Source organism: Alosa pseudoharengus, unplaced genomic scaffold (genome assembly GCF_046254945.1).
Source record: "Alosa pseudoharengus isolate Yale_2024_CS ecotype anadromous, Long Island Sound unplaced genomic scaffold, YU_APseudo_1.1 YU_APseudo_1.1_scf_23, whole genome shotgun sequence".
Lineage (NCBI taxonomy): Eukaryota > Metazoa > Chordata > Actinopteri > Clupeiformes > Clupeidae > Alosa > Alosa pseudoharengus.
Genome location: NW_027468685.1, coordinates 310,001 through 330,000, shown reverse-complemented (window position 1 = coordinate 330,000; position 20,000 = coordinate 310,001). Strand labels below are relative to the sequence as shown.

At 45.6% G+C, this 20,000-nt stretch overlaps 1 protein-coding gene across 2 annotated transcripts in view; it reads right to left on the bottom strand.

The window, feature by feature from the left end:
• Positions 1-20,000, bottom strand: part of top2b (DNA topoisomerase II beta) — a 70,119-nt gene that overhangs the window by 2,784 nt on the left and 47,335 nt on the right. For both annotated transcript variants that reach the window (XM_076301074.1, XM_076301075.1), the window contains exons 25-34: positions 17,520-17,611; positions 16,272-16,424; positions 14,425-14,508; positions 13,276-13,473; positions 12,522-12,660; positions 7,823-7,981; positions 3,418-3,634; positions 2,826-2,911; positions 2,489-2,587; positions 904-1,032 (exon numbers count right to left, since the gene is read on the bottom strand). In XM_076301074.1, coding sequence (XP_076157189.1) covers positions 904-1,032; positions 2,489-2,587; positions 2,826-2,911; positions 3,418-3,634; positions 7,823-7,981; positions 12,522-12,660; positions 13,276-13,473; positions 14,425-14,508; positions 16,272-16,424; positions 17,520-17,611 — 1,356 coding nt within the window. The remainder of the gene's footprint in view (positions 1-903; positions 1,033-2,488; positions 2,588-2,825; positions 2,912-3,417; positions 3,635-7,822; positions 7,982-12,521; positions 12,661-13,275; positions 13,474-14,424; positions 14,509-16,271; positions 16,425-17,519; positions 17,612-20,000) is intronic.

Sequence of the window (20,000 nt, the reverse complement as noted above, 5' to 3'; positions counted from 1 at the left end):
CACACACACACACTGCATATTCATACATGCATAACCCCCCCCCCACACACACACACACACACACACTGCATATTCATACATGCATAACCCCCCCCCCACACACACACACACACACACTGCATATTCATATATGCATAACCCCCCCCCCCACACACACACACACTGCATATTCATACATGCATAACCCCCCCCCACACACACACACACTGCATATTCATACATGCATAACCCCCCCCCCCCCCACACACACACACACACACTGCATATGCATAACCCCCCCCCCCCCACACACACACACACACACTGCATATTCATACATGCATAACCCCCCCCCACACACACACACACACTGCATATTCATACATGCATAACCCCCCCCCCACACACACACACACACACACACTGCATATTCATACATGCATAACCCCCCCCCCACACACACACACACACACACTGCATATTCATATATGCATAACCCCCCCCCCACACACACACACACTGCATATTCATACATGCATAACCCCCCACACACACACACACACACTGCATATTCATATGCATAACCCCCCACACACACACACACACACTGCATATTCATACATGCATAACCCCCCACACACACACACACACACTGCATATTCATATGCATAACCCCCCACACACACACACACACACTGCATATTCATATGCATAACCCTAGGTGGGGGTGCACATGTAAGCACAGGTGGGGGTGTGCATGTGTACATATGAGCATGTATACTGTATAGGAGACTGATTTTCTATGAGTGTGCAGGTGTGTGTGTGTGTATGAGTGAGTGTTTGTGTATGACTGAGTGTGCGTGTGTGTGTGTTTGTGTTTAAGTGTGTGCATGCATTTGTGTGTGTGTGTGTGTGTGCGTTTACCTTTGAGTGCTGGTGTTGATTTCTTGGCCCCTGTGTCTGAGTCTGACTCCCAGAGCGATGTGTCGGGTTTGGGTTTAGTTTTGGCCGGAGTCTTCTTGGGTTTAGGCACCGATTCCGTCGGCTTCTTAGCTGCTCAGCGGAAACGAGTCAAAATCACATCAGCTCACAAACCTATTGTCACGATGACTAAAATACCCTCAACATATACAACAAATACACACTACACACACACACACTCAACATATACAACAAATATACACTACACACACACACTCAACATATACAACAAATATACACTACACACACACACTCAAAAACCTATTGTCACGATCCCACATTATAAGACAGATGTCTTTGCTGTACTTCTGAGAACATTTGGTAAGAGTTTAAAAGTTTAATTTAACTGTTGGTAAGAGTTTAAAAAAAAATAATTTAACTACTGGTTACGCCCCTTAGAGTTTAAAAAGTTTAATTTAACTGCTGGTTACACACCTTAGAGTTTAAAAGTTTAATTTAATTTACACCCCTTAGAAATCGGAAGTGAAAAAAGCTTCCCCCATCACCATTTTGACAGGGCTGAATGGGGATAGACTAACTAGACAATCAAATATGTATTTCTATGAGAGAAAATGAGATTATGCTTCCGAGGTAATTCTTATCAGCTATAGCCTGTTAGTGACTACACCTCAGTAATACACACTACACACACATATTACACACACACACACACTACAACACTACACACACACACTACACACACACACACACACACGTAGCCTGGAGGAGGTTGTTGGTGTCCACACTTCAGTAATATGGCCCTTTCCTTTTGTATCGTAAATCCTCGTATGCCCACCCATATGACATATGAATAAGTTGCTAGCGCAAACGCTGGGGTTTGTAGTCTTTTTGGGCAGAACATGGATGCCACCAGGGCAGCAGCTGTCTCGTTGGTGCTGGACATTGGTCTAGAACACAAGAACACGTCCCTCATTCTCCCTTACTGGGTATGGTCAATGTGAATTAACAATAAAACTTTTTTTTAGTAACTCAATTTCGCCTATTTCAATTTCAACAAGTGCTGTTGCGTTTCTCTGGAGCCACGAGGGGCATTAGCAGGAGGCTAGTCGTTGTTATTATTGTTTTGTGCTACATGTAGCCTCTTTAGCTAACCGGCTGGAAAACAAATCGTTACATTGTATTCGACGCACAGCAAGACCGTGCAATGCATGAATTGGTGACCGGATTGAAGCAGCAATGTAATCTAGTGTGTGAGAGCATTGCATCAACATTAAAATGACCAACACAGTACATATGCAAAAAAAAATACACGTCATCTCATCTCAACTATGGGCGCAGCCATGTTTGTCGTAAGGTCGTACGTCGACCTCGGGGTACCCTCAAGTACTCTGAGGTATAGGGGGCGTGCCTGCGTGTAATGCCGCAAGAAAGCTGGGTAATTTACACTTTCCAACTCGGACGGGGATTTACGAGACAAAAGTAAAGAGGGATAGACTGCACTGCTCCTCTGTGGCTGATGTCAGAGTGAGGGTGTGCAGTGACATCTAGTGGTGGGGGGCGGTATTACCTTTTTTGGCAGGCGTTGATTTGTCGAAGACTGAGCTGCTGGAGAAAGACGAGAAGACCGAGGGGCCGTTGCCATCGTCGCTGTCCGACTTCCCGCCGTCTGAGGGGGGACAACAGCATTAGTGACGCATGTGGCACACACACAAACACACATTAGTCACGCATGTGGCACACACATGCACACACACACACACACACACACACACACACACACGCACACATACACACACACGCACATGCACACACACACACACACACAGAGTCACATACAGACACAGGCACACGTGCACACACACACACACACACACAGAGCCACACACAGACACACACACACTTACCACTATCACTGCTCAGTCTGACTGTGTCAGAGAAGGCAGATTTGGATGATTTTGCAGGTTCCTTCTTTTTAGTTGCTGGAGCAGACCTGTGAAGAACACAATCGATCAATAAATCCACCAACCGACCACTTCCACCAATCAACTAATCACCCGATCAATGAATCAACGTATCTCTCTCTCGCTCTATAAATATATCTCTCTCCCTCTCTCTTTCTCTCTCTCTATAAATCTCTCTCTCTCACTCTAAATCTCTCTCTCTCTCTCTCTCTCTCTCTCTCTCTCTCTATATATATATATATATATATATATATATATCGTGCCGTTATTTCACGTCATCAAAAGCTGTGCAGTAGACAAACAAGCTCTGACCTAACCATAGACAATGCAGCGCATATCGGAATATTCAACCTGGCAGAATATTCAACCAGGCATTTTCATGGTGACTTGACTAAAACAATATTTAAGACCCATCCAATCTGAATTTAAGACAATTTAATACTTTTTAAGGCCTTATTTTAGGAAAAGTGATTTTAAGACTTTTTGAGGACCCGCAGCCACCCTGTCACAAACAGAACCCGACTTGGTCTCTTACGGTGTGAAGGACTGTTTTGGAGGGAAGATGTCGTCTTCGTCATCGTCGTCTTCCTCGTTGGTGTTATTGTTGTACGGCTCCTTGCTCTGGGATGTGCTGAAGCTGTCGCCATAGGAACGCACCGGTGACGAGCGGCCGTCCTCGTCCTGATCGTCGTCTCCGTCATCGCCGCGATCCTCTTCCTCCGAGAAGTCGAACGTGTACTTGGCTTTCACGGCTAGAAAAAGATGAGGTGGATTAGCAGAGAATCAACACACGACTGGGGTAGTTAAACTAGAGAATCAACACGCGACTCGGGCAGTTAAACCAGAGAATTATACAGACACGACATGAAACAGGCGCAAGACAGGCATGCGCTCATTTCCACACAGAGCATGGCATTTATCAGTTTGAACGTGAGACAAGTGTTTGAGGCGGCGTAGCACGGTGCAGCGGAGGATTGGAAAGTTGAAGAGTTGAATTAGATTAATGCGTTTTCAATTCATTCATTGTGAAGAAACCATTTGAATTCAAAGTTTGTACTGTCACATACCACTGTTTCCATCAGTCGCTTTCAGGCAAGCCCAAAAGAGTTTGTTGTCAAGCTCATGCCGGCTTCACAATGAAACCTTGAAGTTTATTTCCCCTCAAAAATAGGTATTGAGTACTGTAATGGTTATGACCATATAATAACTATGTAACTACATAGAGACGGCCCAAATGATGCTTAAGTTTGCACGTTACTGAAAGCTAGCTCTATTTTTGCGCTGTATGTAGGTATCGTGGGAATTCAGTTGCTGCAGGAAAAGGTAAACAGAGCAGTGTGCAGATGTGACAGTACAAACTTGGAATTCAAACGGTTACTGCACAACCCTGTTCATGTTGCACACAACTTTTAATGACATTTTGAGTGTGTTAAGAGGCACAAAGGCACTTTTAGATGATGCCCCCAGACACTAAGAGGCAAAAAGGCAAATTTAGATGATGCCCCCAGCATTTCTCTCCTCTACAGTGATACTGCACTCCACTCTCCTCTCCACTCTCCTCTCCACTACACTCTCCACTCCACTCTCCTCTCCACTCCACTCTCCACTCCACTCTCCTCTCCACTCCACTCTCCACTCTCCTCTCCACTACACTCCACTCCACTCTCCTCTCCACTCTACACTCCACTCTCCTCTAAACTCTCCTCTACACTCTCCTCTACACTCTCCTCTCCTCTCCACTCCACTCCACTCTACACTCCACTCTCCTCTACTCTACACTCTCCTCTACACTCTCCTCTACACTCCACTCTCCTCTACACTCCACTCCACTCTCCTCTCCACTACACTCCACTCTCCTCTCCACTACACTCTCCTCTACACTCTCCTCTCCACTCCACTCCACACTCCACTCTCCTCTACACTCCACTCTACACTCCACTCTCCTCTACACTCCACTCTCCACTACACTCTCCTCTACACTCCACTCTCCTCTACACTCTCCTCTACACTCTCCTCTCCACTCCACTCCACACTCCACTCTCCACTACACTCTCCTCTACACTCCACTCTCCTCTACACTCTCCTCTACACTCTCCTCTCCACTCCACTCCACACTCCACTCTCCTCTACACTCCACTCTACACTCCACTCTCCTCTACACTCTCCACTCCACTCTCCACTACACTCCACTCTCCTCTACACTGATGCTGCACTCCACTCTCCCGACCTCTACACTTCATACGTTTTGTAATGTTTTCAGGTCTCTGATTGGTCAATGTTGTCATCTGTTCGATTGACATATTCTTAACAGCTGTTTTTGCGTGAAGCAAATTTCTTTGAATCAAATTTGTATTCTAAAATGCAGAGGGGGGGGGGGGGTGGTTCTTAAAAATACTCGCCTATGTGTGTACAAGGCATGACTGTTTAGAAACTCCACACTGTTTTGGAGCCACAGGGTCTTCCTCTGTTTGAAAACTCCATTGGTTGCTCCAATCATAAGTGTGTGTGTGTGTGTGAGAGTGTGTGTATGTGTGTGTGTGTGTGTGTGTGTGTGTGTGTGTGTGTGTGTGTGTGTGTGTGTGTATGTTTGTGGCTGCTCTGAGTGCACAGGCTTTAATTAAAGGAAGAGCCGGCCCATCCAAGGCCTCTTGCAGAGCGCTTGCATCATGCAGCAGTGTGTGAGTGTGTGTGTGTGTAGTGTGTGTGTGTGTGTGTGTGTGTGTGTGTAGTGTGTGAGTGTGTAGTGTGTGTGTGTAGTGTATGAGTGTGTGTGTGTAGTGTGTAGTGTGTGAGTGTGTGTGTGTGTAGTGTGTGTGTGTGTAGTGTGTGAGTGTGTGTGTGTGTAGTGTGTGTGTGTGTAGTGTGTGTGTGTGTAGTGTGTGTGTGTGTAGTGTGTGAGTGTGTGTGTGTGTAGAGCAGCAGACTGCAGGTCCTCTCAGACCCCCTCGGCTCCGCGAGACGTGAATCGCATCAGAATCAACTCACTGAGCCTGCCTCTCTGTGTGAGTGTGTGTGCAGCACGACATGCACACATCTCAGACACACACACCACACATACCTCAAACAGACACACACACACACACATCTCACACACGCACGCACGCACACACACACACACACACACACACACACACACACACACACACACACACACTCACACACACACACACACACACCACACACCACACACACACACATACCTCAAACAGACACAGACACACACACACACACACTCATGGGAAGCAAACTGCACTACTCCATCGAATGAGCACATTTCAGTCTAATGAGCTCTGATTCTCCAGAAGTTATTTTTTGCCCATGACCAGCACAGACATGCGCACACACACACAAACACACATAGAGAGAGATAGAGATAGAGAGAAAGAAAGAGAGAGGAGAGAGAGATAGAGATAGAGAAAGAGATAGAGAGAGAGAAAGAGAGAGAGGGGGGGGTTATAATGATAACAGGGACCTCTACTGGAGTTCAATCAGAAACATGCTGATGGATAGTTCAGACACTTCACACACACACACACATGTACCTACCCCTACCTGAGGCTCTCTTGGACTGGGTTTCCACACACACACACACACACACACACACACACACACACACCTGAGGCTCTCTTGGACTGGGTTTCCACCCACACACACACACACACACCTGAGGCTCTCTTGGACTGGGTTTCCACACACCCACACACACACACACACACACACACACACACACACACACACACCTGAGGCTCTCTTGGACTGGGTTTCCACACACACACACACACACACCTGAGGCTCTCTTGGACTGGGTTTCCACACACACACACACACTCACACACATGAGGCTCTCTTGGACTGGGTTTCCACACACACACACACACACACACACACACACACACACACACACACACACACACACACACACACACACACACACCTGAGGCTCTCTTGGACTGGGTTTCCACACACACACACACACACCTGAGGCTCTCTTGGACTGGGTTTCCACACACACACACACACACACACACCTGAGGCTCTCTTGGACTGGGTTTCCACACACACACACACACCTGAGGCTCTCTTGGACTGGGTTTCCACACACACACACACACACACACACACACTCACACACCTGAGGCTCTCTTGGACTGGGTTTCCACACACACACACACACACACACACACTCACACACCTGAGGCTCTCTTGGACTGGGTTTCCACACACACACACACACACACACACCTGAGGCTCTCTTGGACTGGGTTTCCACACACACACACACACACACACCTGAGGCTCTCTTGGACTGGGTTTCCACACACACACACACACACCTGAGGCTCTCTTGGACTGGGTTTCCACACACACACACACACACCTGAGGCTCTCTTGGACTGGGTTTCCACACACACACACACACACACACACACACACACACACACACACACACACACACACACACACACACCTGAGGCTCTCTTGGACTGGGTTTCCACACACACACACACACACACACACACACACCTGAGGCTCTCTTGGACTGGGTTTCCACCCACACACACACACACACACACACCTGAGGCTCTCTTGGACTGGGTTTCCACACACACACACACACCTGAGGCTCTCTTGGACTAGGTTTCCACACACACACACACACACACACACATGAGGCTCTCTTGGACTGGGTTTCCACACACACACACACACACACACACACCTGAGGCTCTCTTGGACTGGGTTTCCACACACACACACACACACCTGAGGCTCTCTTGGACTGGGTTTCCACACACACACACACACACACACACACACACACACACACACACACCTGAGGCTCTCTTGGACTGGGTTTCCACACACACACACACACACCTGAGGCTCTCTTGGACTGGGTTTCCACACACACACACACACACACACACACACACACACACCTGAGGCTCTCTTGGACTGGGTTTCCCGGGGAATGACGGGCTCGCTGTCGTCCAGGTCGCTGTCGGACTTTGAGTCGTCATCAGACCAGGGGTTTCGTTTCTTCACCTTCTTGGATGAGGAGCCTTTGGGAGTCGGAGTCTTTTTCTCCCGAGGGGTACCTGTGGAAAACACACACACACACACATCCTGATCAACACACATGCTTATTCTCCCGAGGGTTACCTGTGGTGCTGATTTATGCTGATCCATTTGTTTTTGTTTATGGTCTGTACGCTGCTTGCTTGTCGTTCAATGTCTGACCTCTGTGGAGAGAAGTCTAGATCTCTAGTGATCAAACTGTATAATCTAACTCTACATGATCTAACTCTGCATGATCTAACTCTGCATGATCTATGATCTAACTCTGCATGATCTATGATCTAACTCTGCATGATCTATGATCTAACTCTGCATGATCTATGATCTAACTCTGCATGATCTATGATCTAACTCTGCATGATCTAACTCTGCATGATCTATGATCTAACTCTGCATGATCTAACTCTGCATGATCTAACTCTAATTGATCTAACTCTGCATGATCTCCAGATCATACACATCAGCTCATCTGATAGAGGAGGTGGGACAGGCTTTCTTTCTTCTCTAATGACTGGAAGTTCACTCTGCCTGCACACAGATCTATGACTCATTTGAATATCATACTATTGTGACTCATTTGAATATCATGCTATTGTGACTCATTTGAATATCATGCTATTGTGACTCATTTGAATATCATGCTATTATGACTCATTTGAATATCATGCTATTATGATAACTGAGCCTTTCAAACTATAATTGGTGGTTATTTATCGCCCTTGAGGACAAATCGGCAGCTTTGTGCGTGAGTGTGTATTGTGTTATTCTGTTATTCTGTAAGTCACTTCGGAAAAAAGTGTCTGCTAAAGATCTGCCCTAACTAGCCTAAGAGCTGCCATAACTAGCCCAAGAGCTAAGAGCTGCCATAACTAGCCTAAGAGCTACCAAAACTAGCCTAAGAGCTGCCATAACTAGCCTAAGATCTGCCATAACTAGCCTAAGAGCTGCCAAAACTAGCCTAAGAGCTGCCATAACTAGCCCAAGAGCTAAGAGCTGCCATAACTAGTCTAAGAGCTGCCAAAACTAGCCTAAGAGCTGCCATAACCATGCCATAACTAGCCTAAGAGCTGCCATAACTAGCCTAAGAGCTGCCATAACCATGCCATAACTAGCCTAAGAGCTGCCATAACTAGCCTAAGAGCTGCCATAACCATGCCATAACTAGCCTAAGATCTGCCATAACTAGCCCAAGAGCTAAGAACTGCCATAACTATCCTAAGAGCTGCCATAACCATGCCATAACTAGCCTAAGAGTTAAGATCTGCCATAACTAGCCTAAGAGCTGCCATAAACTAGCCTAAGAGCTGTCATAACTAGCCTAAGAGCTGCCACAACAATGCCATAACTAGCCTAAGAGCTGCCATAACTAGCCTAAGAGGGTAACACTCCATAATAAGGTGCCATAATAAATAGCAAACTAGTAATTACCTAACCCTTTGTTAATATTTGTTAATTGTTACTAAAATATCTATTTGGCACAAGTTAATAGTTTTTCATCATTAATTAAATATTAGTTGTTTGCATAAAATCTGTATGTTAATGTTTTAACAAATCTATTAACTAATATTGTATTAATAGTAAGTTAATAGTAACTTAATAGTTAACTAAATGTCTTTTTGACATGATTAACAGTTATTTCTTACATCATTTAAATGTTAAATGTTTATTTACAAACTATATACTAATATAAAAGTTAATGACATATTATTATTTATCTAGCTTTTCTGATTAGCTTTGTGGAGAATTTATGGAATTTATGGTTTATGGCTTTATGGTCTTGTGGGGTGTATAAGGCACCCTACTGCCAGTGGTTGGTTGTGTGAGAGTTTGCACACCTCCTCTTCCACTTCATCCTTATTAGATACCTTTGTGGTTGGCTGTCCTGTAATTGGTGACCCTCTCTCTAGTGTTTGAAAGTAGTGTCCTCTTTGCCTTTGGAAGTAGTATTTGGTTGCTGCTCGAATTTGGTGAAATTCAGGTGAGGTGGGTGTACCAGAGTTAGAAATGTAGTTTAGTGTTTGTATGTGATTTTCGCCGTAATTAAGCAGCTTTATTGAGATTGGTGTTTTGGAGCCCCCTTTGGAGAAACGGTATACTGCAGCTCTGCTGCGTTTTGTCCTTGTATTGTTGCCATAGCCGATCAGAAGCGGTATGCTTTGCATTGGGTAGGTTGACTGTATAAAGCACTCCCCACTTTGTTTTAATTTTGTAACTGTAAAATGTTGTTTAAGTTGAAAACTTTGATATACCACCTGTATTATATTACTTTACATGTATTGTTAGGATTTGGGTGTAATTCTAGCAACTTAGAGAACGTTTATTGATGTTTTCATTATGACCACGAGTTCATACACACGAGTCTAACGTGACTAGCTGTAAACTCCGCTAGCAACTTGATGCATTCAGTGTAGTTTAGCTTAGTGCGCATGGAAAGTGCAATTCAGTCTAGCAGGAAATGAATGTACATTTAGTTTAGCATTATGTTTATGCATTACGTCTGTATGGTCTACGTCTGTGAGTGTTTAGTGAGTCTCAGAATATTAATAAACTCGTTATGTGCACCTGAACATTCCATGTCGCACGTCTTCCCTGCTAGTAGGGCTGACAGTGATGGTATAGGAATCATGCATGTAATATAGCCCATTCAACTACTTCTTTTTATTTTGCTTGTGCAGATGCTGTTTTATGTATGCCAGTGCCTGAAGGCATGTGTTGCTTTAACTTTTCCTAAAGGAATAAATGTGATAAGCCAGTTTTGGTCTCAGTCCCTTCACCCTCTGACTAATAGTTATATATTACTAATATATTAATAAAGCTCAACCAACGTTATTATAAGGGGCCCCACGCTTATAGCTATATACTAGGGCTGTCACTTTTGTGAAAAAATCGTGTTCGATTTTTGAGACATAAGTGTTCATTGAATCGATTGTAAAATCGATTTTTCATGTCTGAAGACGTTTCCATTTTCAACGCCAAATATAGGCCAATCCACAAAGAACTACCAGGCATTAACGTAAAGAGGGCGCTTGTAGACGCAAGCCAGCAATATTTCTAATGATTTATTGGCGTGAAGTTTCGCGCACAATGACAAACAGGAGTGCAACATTCTCGAAAAACAATAAGCCGAGTGGACTGACATTACATTAGTGACAAACATTACTGCAGTCTTCAACAACGTATCTGTGTCTGTGTTTACGATTAGAAATGTCAAACAAATTTCGCCTACATAGAACTCGATTGCACAGTTTGCATAGCCTACCGCTTTGTTCTTCTCCATAGTTTGATATACCAAAAATCCAAAGTAATTCCACAGCGAACTCCTCAAGTTATTAGGGCCTATCACTCGTCTCTCTCAGGTCGCACAGGTTGATCGCGTTGTCCTCCATTTTTTGGCAAAACACGAGCAGCACAGCAGCTGATTGAAACAGCTGTTTCCGGTGCGTAAAATTGGTGGGAATTTTCTTTTTAGCTTTCGCAATGCTTACTGCACTTCGGAATTCTTTTATATTCTTATATTCTTGTTTGTGAATTTTGTTACATCTATCCTTTTTATTTGTTTAATTCGTTTAAAATTAATAGTGTACATATTTGGTTAAAATCGATTCCCTATTTTAGTTTTCGAAACTTGTGTTGTTTGGTCCAATCGATTGTGCAATCGATTTTCGAACGTAAAGTGACAGCCCTACTATATACTACTAATATATTAATGAAGCTTAACCAACTTTATTGCAAGCTTTTCTGGCGCAGACAAGAGTGGCGGCATATCAAGGTAGCTCCGTGTTTTTTTCTTGAATTTCCCCTTGGGGATCAATAAAGTATCTATCTATCTATCTATCTATCTATCTATCTATTGTAAGGGTCCTATGGGGAGTGGTTCATATTGGGATAGGCAGAAGCACAGTTTAATAACAATTAGTTAAATAATAATAAGTCATTAACTTTTCTTTTAACATATAGTTTGTAAATAAACATTTAACATTTAAATAATGTAAGAAATAACTGTTAATTAGTGCTAAAAAGACATTTAGTTAACTATTAACACATATTAATACAATATTAGTTAATAGATTTGATAAAACATTAACATACAGATTTTATGCAAACAACAAATATTTAAGTGATGATGAAAAAACTATTAACTTGTGCCAAATAGATATGTTAGTAACAATTAACAAATATTAACAAAGGGTTAGGTAATTACTAGTTTGCTATTTATTATGGCACCTTATTATGGAGTGTTAGCGCCTAACAGCTGGCATAACCATGCCATAACTAACCTAAGATCTGCCATCACTAGCCTAAAAAGCTGCCATAACTAGCCTAATTCCATAAACTGCTGTCATAACTAGCCTAAGAGCTGCCAGTTGCATGACTCCATGAGTGACCTGTTGCTCTGGCTGCCACAGTGGGCTTTGAAGTTAGGGTTAGGGTCATCAGGGTCCTCAGCTACTAATTCTGGATTCTTAGTAGAATTATCCTTTAGGTCCAGGTGTGGTAGATGTGTGTTGTTCTAAGCCTGGGTCTTTAAGTTCTAGACCCAGGGAAGGATGGGTGTCTTACTGGGATCTTTCTTCTCCTTCTTGACGCGGGGCGTTTTGGATTTGGCGGGGGCGGCTCCGAGACCTGACGGGGAGATGAGAGAGTTCTCTCCTGTGGCCTCACCATCCTCATCACCCTCCAGCTTCACGTCCAGCTCACCCTGCAGGGTTCACACACACACACACGTTACACATTTTATTGGTACACTCAGCATATAAACACTCACACACACGCACGCGCGCACACACACACACACACGCACGCACGCACACACTTGAATGCACATATAAGAGTCATGAATGCCCCCTGAATGCAGAGAGACAGACAGACAGACAGACAGACAGACAGACAGACACGTGACAGACAGACAGACGCGTGACAGACAGACGCGTGACAGACAGACAGACGCGTGACAGACAGACAGACAGACAGACAGACAGACAGACGCGTGACAGACAGACAGACAGACAGACAGACGCGTGACAGACAGACAGACGCGTGACAGACAGACAGACGCGTGACAGACAGACAGACGTGTGACAGACAGACAGACAGACATACAGACATACAGACATACATACAGACAGACAGACAGACAGACAGACAGACAGACAGACGCGTGACAGACAGACAGACGTGTGACAGACAGACAGACGCGTGACAGACAGACGCGTGACAGACAGACAGACAGACGCGTGAGACAGACAGACAGACAGACAGATGAGTGACAGACAGACAGACAGACGCGTGACAGACAGACAGACGCGTGACAGACCTTTTTCTTCCTGCTGGCCTTCTTGGCGGCGTCGGCCTTGACGGAGAGCGAGAGCGGCGGCTCCACGCGTCGGCCGTACGGTGACGGCAGCGTCTCCTCCAGCTCCATCTTGCGCGCCTTGGGCTTCCCCACCTTCCCCTTCACCATCTTAGCCGCCTTCCCCAGCTGCACCGTCTCCTTCTCTTGCTCCTCCACGCGCTGCACACACACACGAGCGCACACACACACACGAGCGCACACACACACACACACACAGACGCGCGCACATTTAATTCATTTATTTGGAATGACCAATAATGATTTACAACAACACAGCATTCCAAATATTAATGAAGAGCCCATTTGTGTCTCACACAGCAACACAAACACTGTGCAAGTGCTTACAGCTTTACAGCTAAATCAGGATAAATACATATTATCAGCTAAATCAGTGTGTAAATACATATGATCAGCTAAATCAGTGGATAAATACATATTATCAGGGGTAGAGATGGCACCGCCTTCTCCATACATGCAGACTGCCTATGATGGCTGACACAGAGCAGTATTTGGCTATTTGCTTAGATTTTGTCTTGTTAAGTCCAGCAATTTGCAATCCTCTAACACAGAGTCTATGAACATGTCCAAGGCTACCATAAATAAGTACAACCATTTTTGTGCTATAACCACCTACTGAAAATCCATGAATTAATGGCTGGTATTTTTAAAAAAATTCTGAGAAACACAGGTCCATGTACATGTACACACACAGACGCGCACGCACACACACACACACACACGGACGTGCACACGCGCACACACACGAGCGCGCACACACACACACGCACACAAGCGCACACACACGCGCACACACACACGCGCGCACGCACACACACACACAACTTGTAAATACACAGAAGCAGAACTTTTACAGAAGCACTCAAACACAAATAAATATGAAGACCATTTACAGATGCCGCATGCACAAACAGAATGACCCCAGACCCTCTTAGAGCTGAGAAACTCCCAGAATGCTCTTGGAGACTCACGTCAACTCCCAGAATGCTCTAAGAGTCTGACTCACACACACACACAAACTCCCAGAATGCTCTTGGAGTCTGACTCACACACACACACAAACTCCCAGAATGCTCTTGGAGTCGGACTCACGTCAAGCTCCTCGATGAAGACAGCCAGGTCCTCCTTCCACAGGTCCTCTCTCGACTTCCTCTGCAGCTCGTTCAGCTCCGCTTTCTACACACACACACACACGCACGCACACACACACGCACGCACGCACCACACACACACACACGCACACACACGCGCACGCACACATGCACGCACCACACACACACACATGCACGCACACACACACGCACGCACCACACACACTCACACACACGAGCGCACGCACGCACACACACACACATGCACACACACACGCACACATGCACGCACACACACACGCACACACACACACACGCACACACACACATGCACACACACACACACACATGCACGCACACACACACGCACGCACGCACCACACACACACACACGCACACACACGCGCACGCACACATGCACGCACCACACACACACACATGCACGCACACACACACGCACGCACCACACACACTCACACACACGAGCGCACGCACGCACACACACACACATGCACACACACACGCACACATGCACGCACACACACACGCACACACACACACACGCACACACACACATGCACACACGCACATGCACACACACACACACATGCACACACACACACACACACACACACGCACACACGCACGCACGCACGCACACACACGCACACACACATGCACACACACACACACACACGCACACACACACACACACACGCACGCACACACACACGCACACACACGCACACGAGCGCACGCACGCACGCACACACACAAGCACGCACGCACGCACACACACACACACACACACACACACACACACACACACACACGCATGTGGTCAAAATTACTTAAAGACAACTGGTGTGAGACTGCAGTTTTATTCACGGTACCAGGAGAATGTTAGCCACAAAGTAGGTAAAGTAACAAAGTAACAAGCCCACCCATCTGGGTGAAGCCAGCTCCTATGACCTTAACACACACACACATATCTGGGTGAAGCCAGCTCTTATGACCTTAACACACACACACATGGAAAATCACAAGAAACTTCCCCACAACAATGATCCATCCTTCCAGTCAGTATTAACTGAGACAAGGATGTTGCAAAACCCCCTTCTGATGGCCTAGGCTATGTTCATGTCCTTGTGTTAACCTTCTGATGGCCTAGGCTATGTTCATGTCCTTGTGTTAACCTTCTGATGACCTAGGCTATGTGCGTGTCCTTGTGTTAACCTTCTGATGGCCTAGGCTATATTTATGTCCATGTGTTAACCTTCTGATGACCTAGGCTATGTGCGTGTCCTTGTGTTAACCTTCTGATGGCCTAGGCTATGTTTATGTCCATGTGTTAACCTTCTGATGACCTAGGCTATGTGCGTGTCCTTGTGTTAACCTTCTGATGGCCTAGGCTATGTTTATGTCCATGTGTTAACCTTCTGATGACCTAGGCTATGTGCGTGTCCTTGGGGTGAAGTCAATCAGACACCCTGTAGCAAACAGTCTTCTCACTCTGGACATTTCCACAAAGGGAGACTTAGGATGGCACAGGGGATATCTTAACATTCGTAAGGATGGTACCAGATGTCACTACATATATATATATATATATATGTAAGTTATACTAAACATTTCATGCAATGAGAAATATATAAAAATTATCCCACACACGCACGCACACACACTGACACACACACACAGGTAAGTGTGTATTACTCATCCCAGTGCTACCTACACACCTCTTGAAGTATCTCCCCTCTGGTCTCCATCCCCCCCCCCCCCACCCCACCTTGGCGTCTCTGCTTGAGCAGCTCGTCCACCCCCCCATAGCGCCCCCTGGTGGTGTACCTTGGCGTCTCTCTGCTTGAGCAGCTCGTCCACCCTCTCCTTGGTCAGGCACCAGAGTGGCATGTTGAGGATGTAGTTGAAGTTGGGCCCTGAGGACGAGCCAGAGTCCAGCGAGCTGTCACTGTCACCGCCGCTGTCATCCTCCTCCAGCGCCTGAACCAAAGTGAAAGAGTGAGTGTGTGTGAGTGTGCGTGTAAGTGAGTGAGTGTGCGTGTGTGTAAGTGTGCGTGTGTGCATGTGTGTAAGTGTGTGAGTGTGTGTGTGTGTGTGTGTGTAAGTGAGTAAGTGTGTGAGTGTGTGAGTGTGTGTGTGTGTAAGTGTGCGTGTGTGCATGTGTGTAAGTGTGTGAGTGTGTGTGTAAGTGAGTGAGTGTGCGTGTGTGTAAGTGTGCGTGTGTGCATGTGTGTAAGTGTGTGAGTGTGTGTGTGTGTGTGTGTGTAAGTGAGTAAGTGTGTGAGTGTGTGAGTGTGTGTGTGTGCGTGTGTGCGTGTGTGTAAGTGAGTGAGTGTGTGAGTGTGCGTGTGTGTAAGTGAGTGAGTGTGTGAGTGTGCGTGTGTGCGTGTGTGTAAGTGAGTGAGTGTGTGAGTGTGCGTGTGTGAGTGTGCGTGTGTGCGTGTGCGTGTGTGTGTGTGCGTGTGTGCGTGTGTGTAAGTGAGTGAGTGTGCGTGTGTGCGTGTGTGCGTGTGTGTAAGTGAGTGAGTGTGCGTGTGTGTAAGTGAGTGAGTGTGCGTGTGTGCATGTGTGTGAGTGTGCGTGTGTGCGTGTGTGTAAGTGTGTGAGTGTGTAAGTGAGTGAGTGTGCGTGTGTGTAAGTGAGTGAGTGTGCGTAAGTGTGTGTGTGTGCGTGTGTGCATGTGTGTAAGTGTGTGTGTGTGCGTGTGTGTAAGTGAGTGAGTGTGCGTGTGTGTAAGTGAGTGAGTGTGCGTAAGTGTGTGTGTGTGCGTGTGTGCATGTGTGTAAGTGTGTGTGTGTGCGTGTGTGTATGTGAGTGAGTGTGCGTGTGTGTAAGTGTGTGCGTGTGCGTAAGTGTGTGTGTGTGTGTGTGCGCATGTGTGTAAGTGTGTGTGTGTAAGTGTGTGCTTGTGTGAGTGTCAGTGTGTGCGTGTGTGTGTGTGTGTGTGTGTGTGTGTGTGTGTGACCTTCTCCTGGGCTCTGTGTGTGTGTGTGTGTGTGCTTGTGTGTGTGTGTGTGTGTGTGTGTGTGTGTGTGTGTGTGTGTGTGTGTGTGTGTGTAAGTGTGTGTGTGTGACCTTCTCCTGGGCTCTGTTCCAGGCGGCCACAGGGTCGGACTCGTAGCCCCTCTGCACCAGCATGCGAATCAGCTCCCTCTTCGACTTGTTCTCTAACAAACAAACAAACAAACAAACAAACAAACAAGAGTCAAGCAAGAGTCACTGTTGACCCGGCTACACACACCTACTGCCCCGGCAAGAAAAGAATGTTTCTTTAACACCCAGGACAACACTATTTTGGTTTTCCCATCAGGGTAGTAACAGACATCACCATGATAATGTTTTTATGACACGTGAGACTATGGGCCCTTTTTTAATGGTCTGAAACGGAAGTGTCTTCGCGCAAAACGCAAGTGACTTTGTGGGCGGATCTTGGGCGCTGATGCTATTTTACCGGCGGGATATTGACTGTTGCGCCCGACGCAAATCTAAAATGGGGTGGTCTGAAGTAGCTACATTAATCATGGGTGTGGTTTGGGCGTAACGTGCAATAAACCAATCAGAGCGTCATCTCACATTCCCTTTAACAACAGGCACGCTTGTTCCATAGCTGATTGCTATTATGGTGGCGTATTTGCCAGGCGCAGCCAGGAGCGTTCACAGCGCTATAATCACTGTTCAGTTGGGAACAGTTAGCTATTGATTTTTCATCTTGACAAAATGTAATACAGAATTGTCACAAAGACATACTTTCCGATGTTTTGGGATCACTCTCACTGAATCACGAGGTTATGAATGCATGGTGATATATTTGCAATGTACAATGTAATCTAACATTACCTCTCTATAGACAATGCATATCTTCCGTCAGTTAATTTCTTCTCTCCCGTGCTGCCGCTGGGGCATTTGGGTTAAATGGCATCGGCATGCAGATCAACATCACGTCTCCTTAAGTCCTCTAACATTTCCTAATTTATGTCATCAACACATCAGTGATTCGTGAAAATGTGTACGCTAGATTTATGCCTATTTTTTCACATGGACACCAGACTGATTTCCCTCGAGTGGTAATATTTTTCTTTGAAATTATGTATGGTTTACAGAAATGGGAACTACATTGTATAGATGAGAGGAGCTAAGTGTGCGTTGCGCAGCACAGGCGGCCAAGCAAGGGCTTCGTTTAAGTTGACCTAACTTTCAACTCTGCACAGTATCCCATTAACTGCGTGACAGTAGACTATTTACAATATTTTCTGTAAAGCAGAGTTTGTAAACACATTATCATCAACTTAATTCACGCACAACATTTATTTGAGCAGGAGAGAGAGTAACAATGAATGGATGCAGCAACTACAGAAATTGCACAGAAATTGTAACCATACTTGCTGCTTTCTTGTACTATCTGTTGCTGGTTAACAGCACATGAAAAGCTGATTTAAGCTAATTCACTAACTCAAGACTTCAAGGCCATCATGGATATAAAACGTTTTTTGAAAATAACGAAAGGATGGAGGGAACATAGCAAAGCTTGGAGTTATTTCAGATGGGCTACAACAAGGTAGGCAAAATTATGGTGCTTAAAACCTTACACAACGGTAAATTGGAACAAAACTAAAAGTAACTTTAGCCTTTATAGGGCTGTAGCCTATAAAGTTGTCCAGATTAATAGGTCGTAATTAGGCGTTGTTGTAAAGATATTGCATGTAGATGTTGTACTTTATAGGCTACTAAATATTTAGGTCACCAATGCACGAACAAAACCGGGAAATGGACAAATATTATCAAGGCTTTGAATGTTTCCGTCTGTGCACGGGGGTGTCTGTAGATTGGTGTGCAACGCATTCATTCATGCAGGCCTGTGGTCATGCATGCGCCCTTAAAATAGCATCTGCATTTTCGCCACAGACTTTAGACCCGGGAGTTCCCGGTCTGTGGCGGAATTGTTTTCTGAAACTGCAAAATATCAACAGTGAACGTTTGCGCCGGAACACGCCCCGTCTTTTTGCTGAACCGCCCCCGTGGGCGCAATCGAATTCCCTAATTTACAGGCATGTACCTGTGGAGGGAAAATTCCAATATGCGCTGACTGCAAAATAGGAAAGACAAACGCGCGAGTATACAAAGTCAATTGCGCTGGGACGGAAGATAGAGCCCTATGAGTGTTTGGTCAGCCTATTTATCGTATTTATTAATCATATTTATGTCTTTGAGTATCGGAATTTGGCAACAAACGGAATTTTCCATCCCTTCCCAACCCTACTCTTCCCAACTCTACTCTTCCCAACTCTACTCTTCCCTACTCTTTCCTACTCATCCCTACTCTACTCTTCCCTACTCATCCCTACTCTACTCTTCCCAACTCTACTCTTCCCAACTCTTCCTAACTCTACTCTTCCCAACTCTTCCCAACTCTACTCTTCCCTTCTCATCCCTACTCTACTCTTCCCTACTCTACTCATCCCAACTCTACTCTTCCCAACTCTACTCATCCCAAACCTACTTTGTCTGAACTCACATAGTAAGACTCCATACTGTATCATCATGGTCCTCTCTATCATT